This window comes from Manis pentadactyla, chromosome 4, assembly GCF_030020395.1.
Source record: "Manis pentadactyla isolate mManPen7 chromosome 4, mManPen7.hap1, whole genome shotgun sequence".
Taxonomy (NCBI): domain Eukaryota; kingdom Metazoa; phylum Chordata; class Mammalia; order Pholidota; family Manidae; genus Manis; species Manis pentadactyla.
In genome coordinates this window covers 112,636,323-112,648,729 of record NC_080022.1, presented here as the reverse complement: position 1 = coordinate 112,648,729, position 12,407 = coordinate 112,636,323, and the positions used below count along the sequence as shown (strand labels likewise).

General features: G+C 34.9%; 1 protein-coding gene across 2 annotated transcripts in view; it reads left to right on the top strand.

Annotated features, from left to right (window-relative positions):
• POGZ (pogo transposable element derived with ZNF domain) overlaps positions 1–12,407 on the top strand; it is a 46,851-nt gene that overhangs the window by 15,529 nt on the left and 18,915 nt on the right. For both annotated transcript variants that reach the window (XM_036905132.2, XM_036905130.2), the window contains exons 2-5: positions 1,525–1,649; positions 2,636–2,794; positions 11,163–11,338; positions 12,294–12,402. In XM_036905132.2, the coding sequence (XP_036761027.2) occupies positions 1,526–1,649; positions 2,636–2,794; positions 11,163–11,338; positions 12,294–12,402 (568 nt within the window). In that variant the 5' untranslated portion in view covers position 1,525. The remainder of the gene's footprint in view (positions 1–1,524; positions 1,650–2,635; positions 2,795–11,162; positions 11,339–12,293; positions 12,403–12,407) is intronic.

The window sequence follows — 12,407 nt, the reverse complement described above, 5'->3', positions numbered from 1 at the left end:
TATTAAAATATACAGACTAAAATGGAAACTAAATGTTCTTTTTACTTTGATAAAAAACAATATATATATTGTTGTGTGTGTATATATATATATATATATATACAGGTAGTTGTAATTATTCTGGAGGAAAGTCTGCGGATTGCTCAGCATATGTATACAGTTTGCTTACAGCTTGGTCACAGCTGAAAGAAGGTCCTTGAAAACCATCTGTGGAAGCTGTCATGCAGTTTATATTCGTTCTGCTGGGTGTTTGATGTTTATGATTAATTATCTGTTGGCTATGGGCTCTAAGAAAAGTTAATCCAGCAAAGAACAATGGTATAAAATTAAGCAGAAAAAAAGTTCTTGAAAGTGTTATCTTTTTCAGTGGAACTATACTGGAAAATACAGAAGTATGTGTTGTGTAGTCACGGCTCAGAGACTGCCTGTGATAGGGGTTTGGTTTCATATTAATTCAATTTCTGGCTACCATTGCCTGCTGTTATGTATAAATTAAATATGAAACTAAGGAAATTTAAGTTGATACCTTAGATCTTTTTCTTTCTTTGCTCATACCTTCTCCCCTCTGTGGTTTTGTTTTAGGAAGACATACTTAAAGTAGGATATTGGAGACCAGTTAGAATTAAGTTAAGCACTTTATCCTTTAAAAACATTGGGCACTTGGCTATAGCTAACTCACTGGGACATTGCCCAGGTATTTTAAATTTTCAAGGGAACAACGCCATTTGTTGGGCATCTTGCAAATAGTATCAAATTGTATGGACCTAACTACTTAAAACACAATGGTTAGGTTGGTTATTTAGGTTTGGAAGGTTTAAGGGTGTTGTGAAAAAGTTTCTGAGATCCTAAGGCCACTGAGAACCTTTGCAGTAAAGGCTTTGAACATTGAGCAGTAATACTGTTCCCATTCCAAGATAAAGAAATAGACCTTCAGTCAGCTAATATTGGAGGGCAAAATAGCAGTAGTTCCTGTTTGCATTGCAAAAATGTAGGCTTTATTTTTAAAAGCATGTAGTTTATGCATGTTTTCAAATTAAAGGCTAACCCTAAAATAGTGGAGTACAAGGTAATAGGGCTGCGCTAGAGGGTGACAAGTGAGGTTCTCATCTTGGGTACAGAATTTAAAGGGTTGTAAAAAAAGCTCAGTAATCAAAATAAATAGTATTTTGATGTATCATTGTTAAAAGATCTATATTGATGCAAAAACATTTTATAATGAGCAAAATAATCAATTTTAAATAAAGCATGATTTGCCTCACTAATGCCAGCCCTGGGTAGTACAGATTAAACTTTTGTAATCCTAATTATTAAGTAATTTGCCATGAACTCTTTCACAATAAATTTTTTTTTCCAGAATAGGAGTTATAATTCCAGACCCTTGAAAATGGGGGGTGGTTAGGGCAAGTGGTAGAGCGATCCCAAGGGGTAGATTAATAATAGATTAAAGAATCTGATTCCATATTTTGTATAAAATTATTTCTCCCATTCTGAGGTCAATATATTATTTGATCTTTTTTCTTACAGCATGGCGGACACTGACCTGTTCATGGAATGTGAGGAGGAGGAGCTGGAGCCATGGCAGAAAATCAGTGATGTGATTGAGGATTCTGTAGTTGAAGATTATAATTCAGTGGAAAAAACTACTACAGGTAACAAAGACTCTTGATCTTAGATTATTATTTGAATTGACTCAATTGACTCAAATGAATGGCATATTTTATAAGAAAGTGTGAAGTGGAAAGAGGGCTTTAAGAATCCAGAGATGTCTCATTGTGTCACTGATGCTGCCTTTTTTTCCTATGTTCTAGTCTGTAAATGCCTCAGTTTCCTTACACATAAAGTTAGAAACACTGTATTTAACTCATTTAAAGCATTGAGAGTTGGATTATTAACCAGTGTTTATCAAACATCTAACATTCCTCTTACCAAATGATGTATGAATGAGACTGTGAACTGGTGGTGCATGTCAGTGTTCATTTATGTAACCCAGTCAAAACTGGATCCCATAGTCTTGTGTTTTTTTTCTTTGTTTTACTTGAACATGGTTTTCTTTGAGAGCTAAGTAGAATTTTCTTTGTGTCTGCTTTCATGGACAGTTTACAAACTTAGGCTTGTTAGCTTCTCTTTCAAAAAGGTGATGTTACAGGGTCAAATTCTAGATTGTCCTGAATTCAGAAACTGGGTGGTAGTTCTTTTCCCCCAAAATTGTATCTCTTGCTCTGTTTTCTATCTTGCCTGCCTTGAGATCTGAAGATGACATTGGTTTGGGCTGAAACAGGACACAGTTGAGGGTCTCGTGGGTGGCTTACTATGTATGGTATGAATACCAGTAGTGATCATAATAAACCTTTGAGTCCTGGGAGTTTGGCTTGTACTATGAAAAACATGAAATCCTGGTTCAGTAAGCTTGTGATCTAACTTAACCATGAAATGTGAGACAGAGAAAGCATTGTGTCTCATTGGTGGAGTGAGGGACAAGTGGAAGGAAAAATCAGGTGAACAGTTGGACTTACAAATAAAAGCAGGAAACTTTTTGTCTATAGAGACCCACAAAATGAAAAGGAAAGATTAGAACAGAATCCTTTAGTGTCATCTGCCTCTGTTTCCAAGTGACTGTGCCTCCCCTTCCCCACAGTTTCTGTGAACCAGCAGCCAGTCTCGGCTCCAGTGCCCATCGCTGCCCATGCTTCTGTTGCTGGGCACCTCTCTACATCTACCACTGTTAGTAGCAGCGGGGCACAGAACAGTGACAGTACAAAGAAGACTCTTGTCACACTAATTGCCAACAACAATGGTAAGTGGGATTATTGGGAAATTCTTTCTGGGCTAGTGGGGTGAGAGAATAAAAAAGGTCTTAGGAACAGCTGTACTTGTTTAGTTTTAGATACTGATGTCGTTCTACTAGTTGGAATTAATTTAGTAATGATGCTCTTACATGGAGGTGATTCAGTAGATGGTGCTGTTCCTTCTGAATTAGTACTGAACTGACACTGGTGTTTCAAGTCAAAGGGTAGCTGATTCTTGCCTGATAATTTCTAGGACAGAAAATGTAAACCCAATACTCCTAACTATTAAAGAGATCTGGAGCGTTTTTTGTTTTTGTTTTATTGTTTCTGTTTTTTTTTTTTATTAGGAGAGCCCTGCTAGTTTGGGAAGAACACTCCCAGGGCAGCTTTGTTTTGTTATTTTCTCTGGCAGATTCATTTGGTTATTGGTTCCTGGGTATGGTAAATAGAATAGGATTGTTGTCCACCTGAAGGAGAATGGTGAAAGAATAGTTTTTTTGGTGTATTTACTGACTAGAGAAGCTATATGGTATTGGTTTCTGTTTCATTTTTGATGACTGGTTCTACACTCTGAATATGAGTTACTGGCAAGTTGTTTCAAGATGCATATCCAAAATAAGCACCTTCATAGAATGCTTGTACTGCTACAAAAAACTTATTTTTAATTATTTTATTTCCTTTAAAAAATAAAATAGCTTAATTAGTACAAGAATAATATGTGCATTATAGAAAAAGTAGACAGTAAAAATAAAAGGAAGAAAAAACTGTTAACTGTAGTCCCACCACCTGAAGATAACCATTTGTAACTCTTACTCTGTACATATATGTACTTTTATATACTTTTATATGCTATATGTAATTATTAACTTTTTACAAAAAAGGGTTAATATAGACTCTACATTACTCTTTGCCTGCTTTTTTTTCCTTAATATGTAGTGGATATTTTCTCATTTTAATAAATATTTATTTGTAACATTTTTGATGACCGTATTTCTCATTGTTTGGGTAACTTATTAATAGGTTATAAAGTGTATATTGCTACTTTAAAGAGTTGTGAACATCTCTGTCTCTTTTTTCACATCCTTTGCTCTGAGAATGTATTTCTAAATGTCAAATTGTTAGATCAAAGGTCATCACAATTTTTAAGGGTTTTGATGGATATTTTTTCCTGGATTGGCCTTCTAGAAATGTTGTGTCTGCTTATATTTCCATTGGAAGTGCATATGATATTCTTATGTTTGGATATAGTCATTTACTCCCCTATTGCTAGATGTTTGTTACAGTCCCAATTTTTTGTGATTACAAACAGTACAATGGTGAACACCTTCAGGCATTGTGTCAGTGCCCACTGTAAGCATATCTGAAGTGTGAAATGAGATTGTGGGATCAGGCATTTAAAATGTGATAGATAATGTCAAATTGCCCTAATAGATTGCTCTAAATAAGTGCCCACCAGTAGCTCTTTCCCCATATTGTTGCGAACTTTAGGTATATCAAATTTAAATCTTTAGTTTCCATAGGTATTTTTTTCAATCTTTGGGTACTGAAAATATGGTTTTTATCACATGCAAAATCCTTAGAATTTTTTTGAAACTTATAAGTAGGAGCCCTTATGTAGAGAATTTTCTCATTTTATAGATGTAGAAACCAAGGCCTAGAGAGTCTAAATAATGTCCTTACGAATTACCTAGACTTCAAAGTTTGTGGCCCTTGTACATACTGCTTTCCTTTGTTTCTCTTACTCTGTTAAAGTGCTTTTAGCAACCAGTTTAGCTAAATTTTTCTTTGAACCCAGAATTCAAAGGCCCATGATGAACATCTTATAACTGACATAACCTAGTCTCTGTAACTTCTCAAATGAACCCTTGACTCCTGAGCCCGCCTATGGCCTGTGTACAAACTTATATATATATATTAGTATGTATGTATTTATATATATATATATATATACACACACACATATATACATACACATATATTATATATAGATATAAAGTACTTAAGAAGCCTCTAGTATTCAAATTAAAATGTTAACCCATATTCATGGTCTTAAAAAAATGAACATAGACTGGCAACCACAATTATATATGTCTTATGTATTCTTCCAAAAAATTTTCATGCACAAATAAGCACACATTAATAGATTGAATTTGTCTAGACATGTGTGTGTGTGTGTGTGTGTGTGTGTAATATAAACAGTTCTGTATCTTTTTTTTATCAGATACTCTTGAAATGCTAGCCTGGGTACAGGGATGATACTTCAGAATAGAGTGAATGAAACCCAGTTTCCCTATAAGCCTTCAGTTTAATTGTATTGGAATATTGTCTACTAATTAAACAAGTAACATAGGAAGGGAGAATAACTTCTAAGCAATTCAGTATCATTTCATATAGTGATGAAGTTCTTTAGAAAGTTACAAAGTTGTCTTTTCTTCCCCTACTCCCCACTCCCCTCTGTTTTAAAGTAGTTTCAAAACCAGTCAGGCTCCTCCTGGTTATCAATAGTTACCTCCTCCAATAATTATATCTTTAAAAAGATTGTCCTTTTTTGGGGCATTGATTTGACTTTTATAATTCTTTTATAATTTACCTGTTTCTATGCTTTTCCTTGTCCTCTCTACATAAAAACCATTTCCTTGACTCTTGATTTAAAGGAACATTTTTATATATGTGGGAGGGAGGCCAGAGGTTGGGAAAGAGTAGGAGCACATTGATAATTTATGTTTACAATGTCTAGTCCAAATGGACCTCAAATTGTGGTCCATTTGAGGGTGTTTCATCATTATATATATATATTTTTTTAAATTTTGGTATCATTCATCTACAATTACAGAAAGAACATTATGTTTACTAGGTTCCCCCCTTCACCAAGTCCCCCCCACATACCCCTTCACAGTCACTGTCCATCTGCTTAGTAAGATGCTGTAAAATCACTACTTGTCTTCTCTGTGTTGCACAGCCCTCCCCGTGCCCCTCACGCACTATACATGCTAATCGTAATGCCCTCTTTCTTTTTCCCCACCCTTATCCCTCCCTTCCCACCCATCGTCCCCAGTCCCTTTCCCTTTGGTAACTATTAGTCCATTCTTGGGTTCTGTGATTCTGCTGCTGTTTTGTTCCTTCAGTTTTCCTTTGTTCTTATACTCCACATATGAGTGAAATCATTTGGTACTTGTCTTTCTCTGCCTGGCTTATTTCACTGAGCATAATACCCTCTAGCTCCATCCATGTTTTTGTGAATGGTAGGATCTGTTTTATTCTTATGGCTGAGTAATATTCCATTGTGTATATGTACCACATCTTCTTTATCCATTCATCTACTGACGGACATTTAGGTTCATCATTATATTTTATAACTTAAATGCGTGTAACATTTTATATGGATCAAATGTTAAAATATAATTAAGATAAAGATTGTTTTTAAAAAGTGAACGGGGGGAGGGGAAGGTGTATGCAAACAGTTTTTCCTATACTCCAACATAGCTGTGGTTCATGGAGAGAGATACATGGTTAAAAAAAATTTAATCCTTTCCTGGTCAATGAAGAAATAGTTTTTGCAGCAAATGATATTGGGACAACTGGATACTTCTTCCACAAAGAAAAGAATGTGGAATTTCCACCTCATACCTTTTTTTTTAAATTAAAGTATCATTGATACACAATCTTATGAAGGTTTCACATGAACAGCATTGTCCATCTCACACCTTTTACAAACAACTCTAAATGGCCAAAGACCTCAGTGTAAGAACTAAAACTGTAAAACTTTTAGAAGCAAACACAGGCATAATCATTATGACCTTGTTTTAGGCAGTAGTTTCTTAAATAGGACACCAAAACATAAGTGACCACAGAAAAAATAGATAAATTGGATTTTAGAAAAATGAAAACCTTTTATGCTTCAAAGGGCACATCAAGAAAATGAAAATATAACCTGTAGAATGGGAGAAAAATTTTGTAAATAACATGTCTGATAAAGGACATGTACCTAGAATATATAAAGAACTACTTACTACAGTGTAATACTAAAAAATGAAGATAATCCATAAATGGGAGAAAAATTTTGCAGATAGCATATCTGATAAGAACATGTACCTAGAGTATATAAAGAACTAAAGAACTAGTACAATCTAAATACTGAGAAGATTTTTTAAATGGGCAAAGGATGTGAATAGCCATTTCTCCAAAGAGAGATACAAATGGCCAATAAGCAGTGAAAAGATTTTCAGTGTCATTAGTCATAAGGAAGTATACATCAAAACCATAGTGAGATACCACTTCACATCCGCTAGGATGGCTGTAATCAGAAAGATGGACAATAACACGTATTGGTGAGAATATGGAGAAACTGGAACTCTCATACACTGTTGGTGAGAATATAAAGTGGTGTGGCCACTTTGGAAAATAATTTGGCAGTTTCTTAAAAAGTTAAAAATAGAGTTGTCATATGACCCATCAGTTCTACAGTTGCACAGTCTCGTGCACAAACGTTCATAGCAACATTATTCATTATAGCCCAAAAGTGGGAACAGCCTAAGCTGTTGAATGGATGAACAAAATATAGTATAGTATATCCATACAATGGAATATTATTAAGCCATTAAAAGGAATGAAAGACTAATACTGATGTATGCTACAACATGCATGAACCTTGAAAACATAACGCTAAATGAAAAAAGTGAGTCAGATACAGAATTGGCCATTTATTGTATAACTCCCATTTATAAGAAATACCCAGAATAGGTAAATTCACAGAGATAGAAAGTAGATCAGTGGTGGTCAGGGCTGTGGAGAGGAGAATGGGGAATGACTACTAACAGGTATAAAGGTTTCTTTTTGGGGTGATGAAAATGTTCTGGAATTAAATAGTGTTGATGAATACATAAACCCTGTGAATATACTAAAATCCTCTGACTTGTACTTCAGCTGGGTAATGTGTACAGTATATGTATTATATCTCAAAGCTTTTTCTTTGAAGTGTCAGGAATAAAATTTTGGAGCGGTTTTACTGTTCCTTTTTGCTGTTCTTCAGAATCTACCACTCAGCATTTAGAAATTATTTCTATTGCTCCGATAGAGTTACATGTTTGCATTGGAAAGAAACATGAAGTAAAATAAACCACACTTAAGTCTGAGCTGTGAATGATGTGAATTGAATGTTATAATTTCTTACTATAACTGTGATTTTCTACTTCTTTTTAGTCCATTCCAACTCCACTTAGCCCTCTTATCTCATTGTTTTAAGGCTATGTAAGTAAACTTAGAAGAATGAAGGGAAAAATCATGACCCTCAGATTTGTAAAATGAACAAAACATGTGGGACAAGCTGCTGAATCTCCTTCCCTAACTTAATCAGTTTATGACTAAGGTGCCTAGTTTATTTGAGAGCAAACTTAGAGGCAGGGTACTAGTTGGATAATTCTTGTAAAGACTTATTTAAGCCTTGGGATTCTGACTGCGTCTTTCATCCTCTGGAAATGGAACTTTGTAAGACCTTTGAATTGTCAGACTTTGAGGAAGTACTTAATAAGAATGCAGAAATTACTTAAAATAATTTATTCATTAGAAGTATTAGAACTTATTAGAACTAATTCATAGAATTCATTGAAGAATATAAATAAATAGGTATAATTTACCCAGTGTGACTTGCCATTATGTTGGCTTTTGCTTTTAGTTGAACTGTGAACCTAATCTGGGCTTAGAAACCCACTTTTTTGTTTTGCACTATTTTTCTGGAAAAGTCCTAACAATCCACCAAAATTCAAACATGACCTAGATGTTAGAGAGACTGAAGAAAATCCTGTTAACATTATTTATAATAGTAGAGTGTGTGCAGATTTCATGGGAACCAGGCCTGTCTTTTGAGATTTGTTAATGCTGGTTGATTTCACATAATGCAAAAAGCTTTACCCCTTCCCTTCCTATATTCAGTTGGTATGTTGAGTCAGTGATTATCTTAAAAATGTTTAGGCTTAGATAAAGAACAGATCATTTATTTTCTTTTACCCTAGCAGTTAAAATAATGAATGGAAAATATCTTTATGCTTAGTCAACATTTTTCAACCATAATTACAAATAGGTGAAAAGAGATGGATGGGGAAACCTGTAGATTAAAAGACCTGAGATATGTCCATCTGTAAGCTGATTCAAACTAAATTATATATATATATCAAATTGATAATTGTCAGTTTGAATTTTGACTGGATATTTGATATTAAAGAATTACGTATTTAAGTTTGAAGTATAGTTGACAAAATTGTAAGATATTTAAAGTTTATATCCTGGTGTTTAATAATACATTGTGCAAGGATCCCACCATCTAGTTAATTAATATAACCATCACTTGACATTATTTTTTTTTGGCAGAGGGTCAGAAGGTGGTATGAACGTCTAAGTTCTCAGCAAATTTCAGTTATGTAATGCAGTATAATCAACTATAGTCACACAATTATAGTGTTTTTTAGGAGCGATAATGGTGTTGATATTCTCTCTCTTCAAGTCTTTATCTTTTAGAGATACATATTGAAATAGTTATAGATGAAATGATATGGTCTGGAGCTTGTTTCCAAACAATATGGGAGCTGCTAAGTGGGTGGGAGATATTAGATGTAACAAGATTGGCCATGAGTTTTATAGTTGATAACTGTTGAAGCTTAGTGGTGATACATGGGGATTCATTGTGTTCTATTTTTATGTATATTTGAACTTCTCCATAATTAAACAGCTAATGTGTATGTATTTATATAATATATATGTAATACATGTGTATAAATACAATGAATTTTATGTATATGTATACACACACACACACATACACACACACACTCTAAATTGCCAGTATAATTAGCCTTTAGAACTTGGAAATTTTGTTTATCTGTCAATCTATAATCTATAATCGCTAGTCTGCTGGCCCAGTAACTATGAGGGGTGTAGTCCACTGATGGGCTCTCAATTTCTGAAAGAATGTGAGACAAGCCACTGTTGGCCAATTAATAGCCACCTGTATAGCCACTCTGGTCTGGCATTGTAGTTAACTACAGTGTCTCCATCTGTCAAGTGGAACATACAGTTCAGAGGAGTCCATACCATTCTGATGATATGAGGTAAAAAGTTGAGTCAATACTTTACTGTAATCTTTAATTTACATACATTGGGTCTCTGAAATTTTCTGATTTCTGAGTATTCTTTCTAAATCAGGAAATAGTATTGATTATTTTTTAGCCAAATGTAGTAAGTAAATGTAGGACTTAAAAACACTTAAAAAACTACTTTTCTCAGAAATGAAAAAGACTTTAAATTTTGGCTTATGATATTAATAGTTGAAATGAAATATGAATCATTACCTTCTGAAGTCATCATTTTTCTTTGGTGTTGGTTAGTTTTTGACCAGGTCTTTATCAGTTTGGATGACATGAAGAGAAAGAAGGTGGCCTGTCAATGTCTGTGTTTCCATACCTGTAAAAGACAATGGTTGTTTAGAGAATTTGTTCCATTTCTGAAATTTGACTCACTTAATGGAGATGTCATTCTTTAGACTCTATGTATTTGCTGAATTAATGTTTACTGATGAATAGTCCTCTTTTATTTATTTTATTATTATTTTTATTTATTAAGGTATCATTGATATATAACTTATGCTCAGATTTCACATGAGCAACATTGTGGTTACTACTCTCCCTATTATCAAGTCCCCACCATATACCCCATTACAGTCACTGTCCATCAGCATAGAAAGATGCTATAGAGTCACTGCTTGTCTTCTCTGTGCTGTACTTCCTTCCCCATGCCCTTCCTATAATATGTGTGCTAATCGTAATGCCCCTTAATCCTCTCCCTCCCCAGTCCCTTTCCCTTTGGTAACTGTTAGTCCATTCTTGGGTTCTGTGAATCTGCTACTGTTTTGTTCCTTCAGTTTTTGCTTTGTTCTTATACTCCACAGATGAGTGAAATCATTTGATACTTGTCTTTCTCTGCCTGGCTTTGAATAGTCCTCTTTTAAAAAGATGAAGGTGTGTTAGCTAAGAAATTACATTCTGACAAAATAGGTTTTACTTATGGTATGGGGAGATTATATGTGGTCACTTAAATCAGAGTCAAAGTGATAGTCATGTAGAACTCTTACTATGTTAAGACATATGGGGTAGATGTTGGTGAACCTCCCCTACCTACCCGTTTTTATCTTAATTGTAGATTTGGGTGGAACTCAAATTTTTGGTGAGTTTGGTAACATTAAACCCAAGGTGGATGACAGGCTTAGACATTTTGATATGTGGTATACCATTTCTTATCTAAGACCATAATGTTTCATATAAAGTGTGGATTTGTTTTCTTTTACATTCCTTTTTTTTTTTCCTTTTTCTTCTTCCTTTTACCCTTTAGCTGGCAATTCTTTGGTCCAACAAGGTGGACAGCCACTCATCCTAACTCAGAATCCAACCCCAGGTCTGAGCACAATGGTTACTCAACCAGTATTGAGACCTGTCCAAGTCATGCAGAATGCCAATCATGTGACTAGTTCCCCTGTAGCCTCACAACCAATATTTATCACTACACAGGTGAGTAGGACTCTGAATTTTGGGACTTGGCAGAGAAGGAAAAGACCATGTGAACCTTTGGAAGTTCTGACTCAGAGTCTTTAGGTTAACATAATTAAAAATGTTTCTAAGTCCTGTCTTTTGACAAGGCTTTTGCATTTGCTGTTTTGTAAGTTGATGCTGACTTGCAGAAAGCCCAACATAACATATAGCTGGGTAATTTTCTCTTCATACCCCTTGAGGGCTATTAAGTGAATTGATTGAGGTCTGGGTTGAAATCAGTGGGAAAGCTTGCATTAGGAAGCCTTAACACTTGGTCCTCGAGGCTTCTGGCCCTTTGCTTGGGCTGTTTTTCTTAAAACGGGTTAAGTTAGTTGACTTTTGGAAATTGTGTGTGAAATTGTTGAAGTACAGGGAAATCTCTGGAAGAGAAGGAAGAGGACTTACTTGATACATAATGTGAGTTGAATTGAAAGCCTAGTGTTGAATGTGTGTTGTAAAGGCAAACACTCCTCTTTGCCTGGGGCTTCCTGAGCTACAAACTCTTCTCTGACAAATGTGCCAGTGGTTTTTGGCCTTTGAAGTGGACTACTGTGGGAACAATTGAAACTGTTTGTATGTTGAATCATTCCAACAAATACTGTTAGTGTCATTTTTATTCTCCTGTGCCTTTGGCAATTGAGGGACCATTCTGTGGATGAGTTGTTTTTTTTAATTATTTTAAGCTGAGGTTCTCTTAAGACAGGAAGTAGGTTTTTATTTTTGCTCCTATGTACCAATGCTTATTCTCCAGTTTTGGTATTTTGTCACTCAGAAGTTTGCCAGAATTCCTGAGTTTGTCCATCTCAGTCATTTAATTCTAGAAAGAGAACCACTAGGTAAGAATGTGGGAATTTTTGTGGACATAGGTCTCACTGCAATCTCTGCTAGTGTTAACTGATCTCCATGTTAAAGATCATTTTGCTTTTTAATGCAGGGGTTTCCTGTAAGAAATGTCCGGCCTGTACAAAATGCAATGAATCAGGTTGGGATTGTGCTCAACGTACAGCAAGGCCAAACAGTTAGACCAATTACACTAGTTCCAGGTAAG